This window comes from Chamaea fasciata, unplaced genomic scaffold (assembly GCF_029207755.1).
Source record: "Chamaea fasciata isolate MVZ Bird 193981 ecotype frontalis unplaced genomic scaffold, bChaFas1.0.hap1 SCAF_7, whole genome shotgun sequence".
Lineage (NCBI taxonomy): Eukaryota > Metazoa > Chordata > Aves > Passeriformes > Sylviidae > Chamaea > Chamaea fasciata.
In genome coordinates, this window is record NW_027094092.1 from 8,485,311 (window position 1) to 8,500,666 (window position 15,356).

The 15,356-nt window shown below is 39.6% G+C and overlaps 1 protein-coding gene across 4 annotated transcripts in view; it reads right to left on the reverse strand.

Annotated features, from left to right (window-relative positions):
- PPFIBP2 (PPFIA binding protein 2) overlaps positions 1 to 15,356 on the reverse strand; it is an 89,623-nt gene that overhangs the window by 39,439 nt on the left and 34,828 nt on the right. For 2 of the 4 annotated variants that reach the window (XM_066187464.1, XM_066187466.1), the window contains exon 5: positions 109 to 198. In XM_066187464.1, coding sequence (XP_066043561.1) covers positions 109 to 198 — 90 coding nt within the window. Of the gene's footprint in view, positions 1 to 108; positions 199 to 8,982; positions 9,809 to 15,356 lie in introns of those variants that run through there. The other 2 variants (XM_066187465.1, XM_066187467.1) reach the window with 2 other exon arrangements.

Here is a 15,356-nt window from a genome sequence, read left to right on the forward strand (position 1 = left end):
ATTTGGTGACCTCCTAACATTTGTTTAACAGAAAATACTCTGCCACTTCAGCTTTTTTGCACTGAATATCAACTACACAGACAATATTCTTGTCTCTTTTGGACATACCTGCAGGATGAGCGACTCTTTATCACCTTCTAATCGTGCCAACCTTTCTTGATAAGTTTCATTATTGGATGGATGATGGTTCACCTGTGACTGGGAGGGAAAAAAAGTGCAGTGAGAATTTTTACAGTTAAAGTTTCAAGCAATAGTTAATAAAAGTTTTTTATATTGAGCAGTTTTTACAAGACAAAAAAAAAAAAAGAAAGAAAAAAAAAGAAAAAATATGTGTATAGACCAGAACTGTTTATTTCAGATATATTAAGCCTGTACTTAATGGAAATTAAAAATTAATGTACATTAAGAATGTACCCTTTTCAGCTGTGTTTTGAATCCTCTCTCATTTCCAGCATTCAAGAGTGGTAAGTGAACAGACCGATATTTTACAGAAAATTATAATTTCAGTGGAAAATACCATCTTAACAAAACAAAACCCATTTTATTTAAAATATCTAGTCTCCACAGTCTTTTTCCAAAGTCAGTGACTCCTGTATTTACTTTCAAGTGGTAAAAATTGCTATAGGCGTATTATTCCTAGAAATTACTGAAAGAAAACTAGAAGTTTTTTTGTAAGCAATTAAAAATTTATTTAAATGATCAAATTCTTATCAGGAGATACTCTAGCCACCCAATCACTTATGGATTTCTAGATGGCTCTAGGGAGCAAAACCTTCTAAAACATGGCCTGTCCTTAACTACTATGCCCCATTTCCTATGACTTTTAATACTTCATATAGAAACACCACAGCTGAAAAAAAAAAAAAGTCTGCAGATTTATTTAAGTTTAGAACAGTCTCCGAGGTTCATCCTGCATACTGAAACATTGTGGGAATGGAGCCGTTTGCTCAGAGCATCAAAACTAACCTGAGCCCCCAGAGGTTAATTTCCCAGCTTCACTGCAGGCACTGCATTTCTGCCAGGGAACAGAACACTCAGCCTGGCTTTGCAGCCAACACAAGAATCCAAGGAGCTCCCTTCAGCTGCAGCTGACTACTCATTTATAATTACTTGCACAACGGCACCAATAGAACTATAATCCTCCTCCCCAACTGCCCTTTCTTTTTCAACTGAACATTTGTGAACGTTTTTTTTTTAAAAAAATATATTATTAATATTAATATTAAATATTTAAAAAAATTTATATTTATGACATCTTGATCTATATTGAGGCCTACGGGCCAAAATGTAAAACAGGTGCTGAAAATAAACATGGTGCCAATTCACTCAAATCAAGAAATAAAATTTTTATCCAATCAAAAGACACTTTTCAAGCCATAAATTGCTGAACTAGATGTAAGTGTGGCACTAGATAAAAGTGTGGCACCTTTATAAGCTGAGAGAAGCCGAGCACACTTGCCTCTGATTATTTTGAAAGAAACTGAGAAAATCACAATGGCACCTACAAACAGGGCTGAAAGATGTCTGGAGAGATCATCTGGTTCCCTGTTGCATCCTAGACCCAATGATGATTTGCAATATTCTTGTTTTGTCTTCTTCTAAAGACCTCCAGAAATGGAATTCACAGCTTCTCCATCAACTTCTTACCTACCCACCATCAGAGCATTTTTCTTAATGCCTAATCAGAATCAGCTACTCAACTTCATGGTTATCGTACCACCATAAATTAAAAAATAGGTGCTTCTGTTCACTTCAGAGATTTTCTACGTATTTGAAGTTTTTCTCTACATCTCTAATTAGCAGGTCCCTCTGCATGCTGTGAAAGAAAATACAAGTTTTTCTGTCTTTTCCTCATAGGTTAATTTTTCGAGATTTGTTTTGTTGTTTTCTTTTGGTTCCTCTTTACCAACTATTTCCCAAGTTCTTTTGAAATTAAGTGCCTAAGAGGATACACAGGACTCCAGCTGAAACTGGCTTCAGTGGTAAAACCTTTTCACAGACTCTCAGGCCATATTTCTTTCCATATTAGACATATGGTAAAATTCATATATTTTCAGCCTAGGACCCATAACTTCCAGATCCTTTAAAAATGCTTTTATTTAGCTGCCAGTCTGCTCTTCATTTTGCTTTTACTCTTTGTTTCTGATTAAGTGTGTAACTTTGAGCAAGTCTGCACTGACTTGCATTCTATTATTTATACTCTTTTCCTGTGCATCTGGCTGTTATGTTTTAATCATGTCCTTTAGCATAGCTGCAAGGCCCTTAACTAGAATCACCTCCAAATTCAATAATTTTGATCTTCTGTCCCTGTTTAAGGGGTCAACAGGAACACTGAGGACAGAATGTTCAGGCACTCACTCCACACCTCACTTACCGGCATTCATCATCAAAAGATGAACGTGTTAACCCTACTCAAAATATAATTTTGCCACAAGTTTTTGACCAGTTCATAGTAAGTCCAGATAAGGTTCAAGACCTCACAGAAATGGCTCCAAATACGCAGGTGAGAGGTCAGCCAGAAAGGCCTCAGATAAGCACACGGAAATACAGTAGACAGAAAAATGACCTGCTAAATGAAAGCGTCTGATTGACTCACAGCAGTTGTTTGAGAACTGGTAATTCTTTGTGGCATGTATAAAGACAAGATAAAACAGCGTAACATGAATCAAGGCCATCTGTGCATGGTTGGAGTGCATTCTGCAGTTGTGAGAGCCAGGACTGAGAAGAAACTGAGCAAGATGTCACATGTACGGGCTGCAATTGAATAGAAGACCTATAGCACAAAAGACACAAGATCATAGATGATCCCAGTTGCTCTAAGAACTCACAAACAATAAATAAATACTGGTCATGTGGTAACACAGGTCTAAAAGGCTGAATCTGCAGGATTCCCTATAAAGCTCTTATTCCAGAAGGTCCAGCATTAAAGACCAAAAATTGTTACCTAGGCTCAACAAATTATAAGCCAAATATGTTAACCATGCCTCTTACAATGAAAAAATGAGAGAGATTGCACAAAACACATAAAAAAGTTTATGATTATACATGATAACAAAGGAGAAGGAACAATATGCTAAGGCAAGGTAGCTGAAAATATGCTGATGGCAGTACAACTGCAGATAAAAAAACCAACAGCATGCCAAAAATACTTTGCCTACAGGAATCATAGAATTCTTAAGACTGGAAAAGAGTTTTAAGATCATCGAGTCCAACCAGCACGACCACCATTTTTGTCATTAAATCACATCCTCAAGTACCACATCTACACATTTTTGAACTCTTCCAGGGTCAGTGTCTCCACCATTTCCCTGGGTAGTCTGTCCCATGTTTTATAACCCTTTCTGTGATGAAACTTTTTCTAACATCCAATCTAAACCTCTCATGGCACAACTTCGGCCATTTCTCTTGTCCTGTCACTGTTTCCTGGGAGAAGAGGCCAATCCCCATCTGATTCCCTCCTCCTGTCAGGCAGTTCTAGAGAGTGATGAAGTCCCCACTGAGCCTCCTTTTCTCCAGGCTGAACACCCCCCAGCTCCCTCAATCACTCCTCAAAGGACTCTCCAGACCCTCCCAGCTCTATTGCCCTTCTCTGGACTAACTTCAGCCCCTCAATGTCCTTCCTGAGGGGCTCAGAACTGGACAGAGCACTCGAGGCGTGGCCTCACCAGTGCCCAGGACAGGGGGACAGTCCCTGCCCTGCTCCTGCTGGCCACAATCTTGCTGATACAGGCCAGGGTGTCACTGCGCACCTGGGCACACCCTGGCTCATGTTCAGTCACTCTCAACCAGCACCTCCAGGTCCTTTTCTCTGGCCACTGTCCAGCTATTCTGTCTCCAGTCTGTAGGGCACCATGGGTTTGTTGTGAACCAAGGACAGGATCCAGAATCTGGCCTTGTTGAATCTCACTTCATTGGCCTCAGTCCATCTCTCCAGCCTGTCCAGATCCCTCTACAGTGCCTTTCTCCCTCCAACAGATCAACACTCCCACCGAACTTGGTGTTATCTTGGTACTTGCTGTGTGTGCACTCAATCCCCTCATCTAGATCATCAATAAAGACACCAAACAGGACTAGGTTCAACACTGATCCCTGGGGTACACCACTGGTGACAGTCCCCAGCTGGATATAACTCCATCCTTCACCACTCTGTGTCAGGACATCCAGCCAGGTTTTACCCACTGAAGAGTGCACCTGTGCAAGCCGTGGGAAGCCAGGAGCTGCAAAGCAATTCCTTGGAGCACCTGTATTACAGTCTCCTTGGTGATTTGGGATATAGTTTACTGCACATCAGATGGCAAAAGATATTAACATAAAAAGTTTCCTGGAACAATTCCAAATCAGCTGTTACTCCCAGTTCTAGAGAAAGAAAAGAAAAAGAAAGCTTTCTATATTTGGGGTTTTCTTGGTCAAAAAGTATTATGTTGCTTGCTTTAGCCTCTTCATTTTTATATTCCAAATCTCTCTTTCGAATATGCTCACTGATTTACTATGAAAATAATATTGGGAAGTTGCTGGGACATTCTAAGTACCACTTGCATGATCCAGTCATTACTGAGTCCTCTTCCAAGAAAAGGGCTTAAATTTTCCTTCTTACATGACACACAAAACAATCAGACTTTGGAGAACAATTCAATGGCTTTGATTTAAAATGGGGATAATCAGCAAAGTATCAAAGGGCATGGCAAGAAATGTTGGTCAGTTTATGTTCTCCTCGTGTGTGCCTTTTCAGCGCCAAGAATCTCCAACACAGCCAATTTCTATCCAAACCCCACCAACTTCTGAAGTTGGTCAGCAAGCTGTGACTCAGAAATTTGTCACAAACACCATGGATCTCACCCTGGGATATGGAACAGGGAGGAGCTGGGAAAAGAAACCTGGCAGTCAGTTAAAGTGGTGATTTGTGAGCTTTTTCAACAAGTCACCTGCCTCTTTGAGGAGACAGATTATGCCATAAGCCTTCTCTCTTCCTTAGCCACATGAATCACCTTCTGCTCCACTGATAATGGAACAGGATGCCCATGGCAACAATAATACTTGTATTAATGGGGAAGACTAGGGACGTGCTTGATGTATTGCATTTTGTTGTAGTTTAGAAGCTGAAGACAAGGAGTATGGCTAGCAGAATCCAGCCAGTCAGCTTTACCACCAACTACCAGCAGCACCCAGAACTCAGCACTGCATTCCAACACAAGAAAATGTAACTGCAGACTCTTTCCAGCCTATTTGAGTTGACAATATATTGAAGTGTATTGTCTTTCCACCTCTTTTTGATCACTAGAATTATGTTCTGAGTCACAAGGAGTTATTTATTATGATGAGTATTATAAGAGTGATGAGCGAGTAGCTTACACAGTAAACATCTTTATTTGCATTTGACTGTGGATGCAATACAAATTCAATCTCTTGACATGTTAGTGCTACCTCAGATACACACATCCATCTCAATATATGTGCACTCCCCTCAGTTACCTGAGAGGAGGAGGAGAGGGCTGGAACACAATTTCTGGATCTATAATTCTTGTATTTCATCTGAAGGCAATTAGTAAATCAACAGCAGGATTTTTTTATTTGCCACTGTTACTGGTTGGTTAAATGAAAGTGGCAGTCACTTGGAAAAAGCTGACAGTGCATAGTCTGAAACTAAGCAAAGACAGAGCTAGGTAAATTTTGGTAGTCCTGCAACCAAATGAATTTTAAACAAATATTTTATTATACCCAGAAAATTTTTCTGTAAACTAATACTTGGTTTTATGCTTCAGACAGTTACATGTCTTAAGAGTAAATATCCTTACAGAAGTCATAAGATTCACCTTCAACATCTTGAATTCAATGGCTACATCATGGGTTTGATCACTCGATACAGGTAAAGAATCTCCTCCAGAAAAAAAGGAAGGCCTAAAACCAATGCATATCAATTTCAGGCCAGCCATCAGCTCTGTGCCACACAGTTTGCAGTGAATATTAGCATTTCTATTAATCATTTTTGTCTGTAACTACATGTCTGCATACCAAAATGTGAGTTGTACTGTTTTTATTTGGAATGGTGTCATCCAATTAAGAGTGGGTAGAAAGAAAAGAATAAAGCAACAGGATGACACAAAATTGTATGTGAACCCTCTAACCCAAATCCCTTGGGAGAACAAAGAAATGTTTGTTAAAAATGAGACATTTTCAGGTAATGAGGGTATCTCAGGTCTCTTAGTTTGCAAGAGAAACTTTTAACAGATCCACACTAGGGCCCTGTGAAAGAACCCAGTATTAATTGCCTTCAAAACACTTCTATTGTTACAATTCAGGACGGCTCATGTAACAACACACAGAATCCCAATTTCTTCAGAGGGCTTATAACAAAGTTTATTGAAAGACAGATTCTTTTATACAGTGTTTCAGTACAATTAATAGGATTGGTCCTTTAGGGCACCACCTTTTTGTGAACATCTCTACCGGTAATCAAGTCAGAAAAACACCAGGCACCAGGAAGAGGCTATCTACAGGGATTGCTTATAGGGATTGTTTTGGGTTCCTCCTCACGATTTCCCAGGCCAGACAGAGAGTTTTGTCCTTGGCTTTCCCACAGGCTTCAAGGCACTGCCTGAAGCCTAAGAATCCATGTTCTGTCAGTTCCCACACACTTCCCCCAAACTGCCCAGCACTGCTTTATGACTGTGCTGCTGGCCAAGCTGTGAATTTAAAAGCACCATGTTTATACACAAGGAATTTCCCTATCCTCCTTCCTTGGCTCTGTCCACAAGCTCTCTGGTCTTGCTTCCCACTTTGTCCATCCCTTTGGCCATTCTTGGCCCAGCATTTCCACACGTCTTGTTGGCACCAATAAAACCCAATGGAAAGAACTGAAGTGTGGTGACAGATTCTTTCAGTTTGATCTCCTGCTGCTGTTGCAAGGGGCCATTGTACATATTATGTTACAAGACGTCTGCTTAAAACCAGCAGCTCTATCTGTTGTTTTGCCTGCCTGGATCTCACGGTTTTTGTTTTTGCTTGCTGCCCTAACCCAGTCCAAGCCACAGATACCACACAAATACAGTCTAGCCAACCCCTGCAACATCAAAACCCATCTGGGTCTCTCCAGTGATTTCTGCTAATGATGAAATTTGAGCCAGCCCTGGCATACTTCACCAAGGCTTTACGGGAGTCTGTTGCAGTTATTCTCGGTTAAAATGCCATGTGTTACTCTGAAAGAAACTCATAATTTTATAATCAAGCCAAAGAGCAACAGTTTATGATTGCAGGGACTGAAATCTTTACATGCTGTAACAGTCAGTGCCAGACGTGAGACACTGGGATTCTTGGACAGGAGAACTGAACAAGGAACTTAGACAGTTTCAACTTTTTTGGTTTCTAAATCACTTGTCAAAGGAATGTGGGAGCAGACTGCTTAAGTTCTCCTGGGAACAATGCAAGACCACTTTCAGTCCTCCTCCCTTCCCCCACATGCTCACCCCTTTAAAGAGCTTGCAAGGAAAACCAGCAGTACTGATATTCTCCTTTATGTATCTGACATAAAGGGAATTACATGCAACAGCAGGAGCATTACTAATTTCTGTAAAATCTTGTGCTACATTTGAACACTTCATAACATAGTCCACAAGCTGATGGCAGCAGACCTTATTAACCTTTTTGTTAGCAAACCTGTCTTTACAGAAATGAAATTTCTGGAAGCAGGAGTGTCAGACACACTGCATCCATAACCTCATTTAAATAGCAAATTAATGTGTGAGCTCTAAATATAGTTTTTAAAAGAGGTAATTAGCCGTAACTGCACAGAACACAGGTTAAATTATAATATAATGTTACCAGCAGCTACTTCCTGTTGCCTCTTCACTATCTGCTCACTTTCCATTTAATCCCCTCCACAGACACACTCCAGAAATGTGAAAGTTTCCAGAATATTTGGTAAATTAACTCCAGGACTTTCAAGCTCTTATTAAAGACTGACACATGATTAATTTTTTACACTTATTCAAGAAACTACCCAAAATAAGTGCTCCTAATCACATTTCACATTAGAATTGACGGATATTTTGTGTTTATACAGCTAATAAAAACCCAAGAGACCATTTGCATATGTATCCATGTGTGTATACATACCGACAAGCAAGAATTTGCTGGAAAAACACACACAGGTTAAAACAGATTTTAAAAGAAAAAGGAGAGAATGTGCTTCTTTTATGACATACAATAAATCCATATTCTAATTTTAAAAACAGCCTATTCTGAGGGATTTAGTCACATCCCATTCAAGGATTTTTCTAACACTGAAAAATAAATACTCAGAACATAAAACCTAAAAGCTGAGAAAAACAAAGTGATTTTTTCAGGGTGATAAGAGACCTGTAGAAACCTACTTTTTTAAAAAAAAAAAGGAAGACAAAAACTTCATGCAGCTGATCTATGCCTGGGCAGTTCATCAACAAAATTAACAAAGTTAATAGCCCTGCCTTAAAAACCAAACAAACATCTTTTTAGCAGAGTAACAGGCACAGAAGAAAACCACCACCATTTTTACCCGAGACAAAGGCATCACGAGAAAGGACTCATACAGTTACCCCGATGAAGAATCACTTAAAGAAAGAACTGGTGTAGAAAACTTCTCCCTTTAAAGCACAACATGGTAAACAAGAGCCTCTCCTTTCTTATGCTATACGTTACCATGCAGGATTTGTTTTGTTGCATTTCAATCCCCGGAAGGCACAAGCCCTTGCCAGAATCTATTGCCATTTGCTCAAAGTTGGGTCCTAGAGTTTCATTTTTAAAGACAAAGACAGCTGATTTTCTCCCCCCTCCCTAAGCCTCCTCCTCCTCCACTAAGGCATGTCTTTAATTCACTTCTCATGAAGAAACTCACACCATTTAAAGTGTGAGGCACTGAATGAGTTTCCTTCCTCAAAGCAGAGAATCCTCTCAAAGATTTTGCTAAATGTGCATTTCGAAAATGAAAACAAAGCTTAGCAAATCACTTACCCTCTTTAGCCACGTGAAGTGCTTATAAATATCAATCTCACCATCCATGCTTCTGGTCCATCTCAGCAGTCACATTCCCAGGCTTAAAAGAAACTTTTGGAAGCAAGCGCTCTGCTTTGTTCTACAGGATGTAGCCGTGATTTCTTCTCCTTTCAACCCTCAACTTCTGAAATCTTCAATGCCTGGTCATATTTTAAGCTGAATCCCCTGTCCCTGTCCCCCAGTCTTATCCCAAAGGCTCCACACAGATGTATATATAACACGCAACTGTATAAACTTCAGGCTCCCCCCCAAACATCTGATATTTTTAAACAGCAGATCAGTTAGCAGCAAGAACAATGCAACTCTAAAAACATTGAAAAGATAACTTGCTAAGTGATCTTTAAAAATGGATCTTTCCAGAACAGCATAAATCTGCAGGAACTGTTCCTCTTTAATGCTGAATAACAAGCTAAAAATTATTAAGCTGTCACTGAGAAACTATTCTCAAGTAATGCCTTCTCTGGCTTTCTGTTTCAAGAGTGGCTGGAACTCATTACCAAAGACCCCCTATTTCCTGTCTCTGTTCTACTCCCTGTCTATTGTAACACTACGCAGCCTTCTCAATTTATTTCAGGCTCGGAATAAACCTAAAAATAAGTTCTGCTCTTTGAATTACTTGCCTGTCCTCTCAAAAGACATTATAAAAAGGGGAGGAATTCAAGGACAATCCTGTGAATAAGATAATGATCCCATAAACTGCTCTATTGCCAAAGAGGCGATTTTCCAGCCCAACAGAAGACCATGATACCCTTCCAAGATATTTGTCTGCTCCCGCTGAAGCTGAAATCTCACAGCAGGGCAGCTTTTCAAACTTGCAACACCAAGATAAACGCATGTGTAATGCAATGCTCTGGCAAGAAGGGAAGTCTAAAGTGTTGCCTGTTATTGCGGTGTCCTCTAGTGCCTCCACACAGCACTTATCCATAACTTCCAAATTTCCCAATAAACTCCAGTTTCCAGTGTCGTTTCTCCCCCTAGTTCAGAGTGACTTTGGCCTTAAACCAGGCACCTGCCTGTTACACACACAAGGACAACTGCTTGGGCAATGCCTCTCAAGATTCAAAGGCAGCTTCCCCCATGGAATCTTTGTGACCATCTCAGAACATTTGCCTATCTCGTCACTGCCTTCAGATTCTATAGCCAAACTGTCCCCTGGGCTTAGGGAGCAGTAAATCAGCAGTTTGAAAGAGCCAGTGTCCAAGCTGCCCATGGTCCTAACATTAGACACAAAGGACTCAAAGTCTGAAGCAGTATAAAGCCTTTCCTGCAGGGACCTACCTCACTCACACACCTACCCACATTCCAGACTGGGCAAGTCACAGATACGTGACAAAACTTCTTCAAGGGGATGTGGATTTTTAATATTTCAAACATTCTTGGTCCTTTTGACCTGATGGAACTCTACTGAGAACCTCCCACAACCCAAAATGAGAGGGAAGGATATAAACCTGGACTTTCAGTTCCCTTCATGTATTTATTATCTGCTCTTACTTAAAGTCACATGACAAGAAAAATATGACAATTTTTAGAAAGTCAGTGCTACAAGTCTTCTAAAGGTGCTGGATACCTAAAATCAACAGTAAATGTGAGGAAAAAAACCTGTCCATTTCTAAAAGCAATGCTACAAGACAGATATGACTTAGGTTGCCCTGAGCATAGTATATACTTATTTTATGCTGTCTGAAAGTGGATGAGAGCAGTTATTTCTTGAATAGCTCATACTATCTGGCAAAAATGTTAATACATTATCAACAGTGCATGACAAAAAAAAATTAATACTTAATACAGTACATTTCCCTGTGCATGACAGCCTCCATCATGGCTGACAAGCTGGAGACTAAATGGGAGTTGTCTTGACATTAAACATGAATGCCCAACAGTATAAAGCACTTTTTCCCCAAATAAACTTGTTATCTAATTACAGAGATTAGCAAATATCTTTATCTCTCAGCATTGCGTAGCCCATAGCACCACCACCATGGTGCCGTAAGTTCCATATTTCATCCATTTCAAAACACTGGCTCTAAGACTCCCATTTCAGTCTTATTCAGGGAAGGAAATACCTCTCTTAAAACACTCCACCACAGTTTATGAGCTAATGATTGTGTTTTTAATTTAAAAAACTACAGAAAAACTGTGTTACTAAACTTCCTAGTGCCCCAGTGCATCATTTGCACTTAGAGAAGTATTCATTTCTCCTTTTAAAAGTACTAAAAATTACAACATACCTTTCCTCTGCCTCGTTACTTGTGCGGGATTTCATGCAAAGGCATCATGATTTCTGTTAAGTCATTCTTCCTGATTAAAAGGTAAGTGCCTGAATTTTCTGCGTCTTATCAGCCAGAATGTCGACAGCATACATTCCAGACAGTCACATGCTCACTGGGAGCCTGTCACCTGCATACTGAACTTTACATCCTGCTTGAGCTTTGGTCTGAAACTTTCAGAAACCAGCTGAATGCAAATCAATTGCCCCAGATTTGCTTAGAGTGCTCTTCTGTTTCACTGGGGAAGCAGGTTAGCTTCTCTGGGCAGTGTGAAAACAAGGAAAATACGTTGCATTCTCAGGATTGCTTCATCAGGTTACCATTGAATGTTTTTCTTATTTTCAGGAAATTCATGTCTGTGTGTAGCTCTTCACTGACCACCACTTTCTGGGTCAGTGGAGAGCTAAAAAGCAAAGAAGAAAAAGCCCCCCCCACCCTCCACTGCAGAACCTCCATCCTCAAGTGTTACCCCAGAGAGAGGCTGATCCAGCTTTTGCTCTCTTGGCCCCATCAAATTACCTGCTTTCTCCTGTGCTGTTCCCAAAAATAAAAGAACACACACGTTATGGCAATACATATGCATTTCAAATTAGCAAAGTTTATATACTCCATAAGCTGTATGATAACCCATTAGGGTTTATTTGCCAGTTCCATACTTCCACAGAAAACTGCTGACTACTGCCAGACTTGATCGGACTAAAAACTCTGTTTGCAGAACACCAAAGGTGCCTGCCCAAGAACTTTAGTGCTGATAGACAACCAACAAAGCCCACTCAGCTAAGTGAGCCACTACTTTTAGTCAGCACTCAAATACTTCAAACAAGGCTTGGAGTCTCTTTTAAAACAAACATGCTGCAAGAGCTTTGAAACTGAAAGCAACAATGCTTTAAATGATCAGCTACACTTTTCATGTCCCTCCATTCCAGACTATGAAGGGGCAAGAAAACATCCAGAGATCCTCTTAGAACTGTGGAGGGAAAGGCACTGTCTGGTGTTTTCCCTCTTCTACCAACACTAAGCTGAAGAAGCATGGAGCTGTTTGCTTTTTCACCACTTTCCCCCCTTCTTTCTCCCACCCAGCTAGGGCCCTATAGACACTAACAAATTATATTTATTAGCATTGTTTTAGTAATTTTACTTTTTATTTGTGATAAAATACAGGTTTTGGTGCAGCACAAATGCAAATGGTCAATTGTGTTCTTCTATTGCCCCTGAATCTCCTGGGAAACTAAAGGCCAAAGGAATAGAAGGAATCAGAGCAGTCCTCCAGGTCATCCTTTTCATCAATAACTTATAGATTGTTCTGGTTTCAAATCCCATCAGCCCTTGAAAACACTAAAAGAACTTACACTTGCTCTCTTAGGCCAAGAAAGAAAGTGTCCAGGTTTGCATCCTCCCAGCCCCATCAGGGAAGCCCAGCAAGGATGGACGTGCTACAAAAATCTACTCATTCCCAAGAATTATATCAACTTTTCCTACATGTCTTCCTCTACTTCCCCCCCGCCCCCCGCCCAATCCTAGCATCTGGACTGCTTTGGAAACAAAGGGATTAGGACCAGATTTTAAAAGGGAAAATGTTTTCAGCATGCCAATTCTCATGGTCACACATGTCATTCTCATGGTGCAGAAAAATATGAGAGCTTCAGAGTGAAAAAAGAGAGAAAACATGGGAATACTTCTGTATAAAGAAACTCAGACCATTTGTGTAGAAGACAATGGAGAAAGTAATCCCTTTTTCATGGCAAAAATGGCTTCAGGAATCTGGATGAAGGATTAACAGCAAGAAAATTTGTCCTAGAAACTTAATTGTGACTGACTGATAATGCCTACGTGACAGAGAAAGAAGAAACTCTTGGAACAAAATTTAAAAAATACACTGCAATCTGTAGATGAGCACATTTGCTTTGCTTGTGATAATTTAGAAAAAAATAAACAATATCCTGGGAAACAGACAAGAAAAAACATTTTGCAGGTGCACAAATAATCCTTTCCCAGCATAAGACACACTTAATCCTAATGCTTTAATTCTTTGGTTAAAATCAAGAATCAGACTTGACTTGGAACTAAACAGACTTAGATGGCCATTAGTTCCATGTGGTGGTTAACTCTCACCATTATTCTATGTTGGTAATTCTTGCAGCAGGTGCTGCCACCTCTGGAGCCATTCCCATATCAGATATCCCCAGCACTGCCACATCCTCTCTGGCCACTCCTCAAGCACTGAGCAGCTCCCTTCCCTTGGCTGGCATAAAGAATGTATAGCTGGTTCTGAGATGAAGTTAGTGTCTGTTAACTCATCCACAGACATTTGCACATTCTTGGCAGTTTCCCACATTCCTCACCATATGCTGAAATACTTTGTCCAGCCCAAGTTCTACAAGAACTGTGCCTTTTTATTTTTCTTTTTTTGAATGAAACTTACTTGGAAAACAAGTAAGAAGCATGAGTTCTCTGTTTTTGCACAAAATCTGAAAAATATTTTCTACTTAATAGACCATCAACATCACTGTGATCACCTCCCCCAGTTATATGCAGAGTATACTGATACATAAAGAAAATAATTAAAGATACTTATTTTCATCCGACCACACAGCACATTACAATGTCAGGTTTAGTTTCCTGTCTCAAATGCTTCAAAGCACTGCTGAAACTACTAAGCCTGCAATAAATCAGGATATGAGACATTTGAAACAAGATATTTACCAAATATTTGCATACACACCAATAATATTACCAGGTAACAGTTTGCCTCTCCTCGCTATGATGCACATCATATTTTTTCTTCTAAATTTCAGAATGGAAAACATAGTTAAAAAAAAAAAAACACACCCACAGAACAAGCTGCAGATGCACCTTTACAAGTCCTTATTTCTGATATGGAATATACGAATATTCTTTTCAATTTCTTTCTTAAGCATTTCATTACTGAGGAAAATTAAGCCCATTGTTTCCAACTTCTGGAAAAGAATAGGATGCCAACACGTTTAGACAGTATGTCCAAAATAAGTAGGGGTTTTCCCCATTTTTGAATGGTCAAAAAATCTGAGAAAATATTTAGTTTTGTGTTATTAGCATATTAATCCAAAAGATAATGAAATAATTTTGTTGTGGATACAACACTGCTATGTTTGTCATAACTAGTAAGATTAAGCAAATTTCAATAGGTTAACCTGTCCATCCAAATTGTGAAATGTGAACAGGTGTTATATAAAGAAATACTTCAAAGTTAAGTCCTTCTTCTATTATTCACATAATGCCTACAAATCAATACAGGGACCTTTTAAAACTAAAATTTGTCTCCAGTTTCTCTACGTAACCTCTACACATTTTCTGACAGCACCACTGTCTGAGGAAACAAATCTCTCTTGCCAATCTGTTAATTACTTTACGGAAAACATTTTCCAATGTTTCCTGTAGCTCCACTTGAAAAATACATTTATGCACTAATGTTTGTTAAATGAATACAGTGTATAACATTTAAATCAGTGAAAAGTAATGCAGTTGGAGATTCTAGTGAGAGATCAGTAGGTGAGATGGAAAAGGGACTCCGTGCATAACATCAGACACAAAAGGAAAGATGAACTAATGGGATATTCAGCCACTTAGTGCAAAGGAAGGCACTAAACCCAGGAGCTGAATGAGACTTGTACAAATGAAACTGAATAAATCATCTTTTTGAAGGATAACATGCAATTTCTGTTTAAAATCATGGCTTCCTACAGAGTATTTCAGTGTGACAGCATCAAGGTGTGGTTAGGCCACATAGCTGAGGATTGCGCCTGAGGGCAAACTGCATATAAGTCAGTAGAGTACCTTGAAATCTTGGAAAGCTTACATAAAATACAGCCCCTGCTGTTATAACAGGAATATCACCTGTCTTCCATGAGTACTCTAAGCCTCTAGGCCATAACTCAATCCTGTTTAAGCACTTCTGCTCACTGTAGTTTAAGTCAGCTCTGTTAAACATTACTGATCATTACAAGGGTGAAAGAAAATGACATTTTTAGAAAGAGATCTAAATCTGTCCTATCCACTGCAAAACTGTTTTAAACTTCAGTTAGTTCC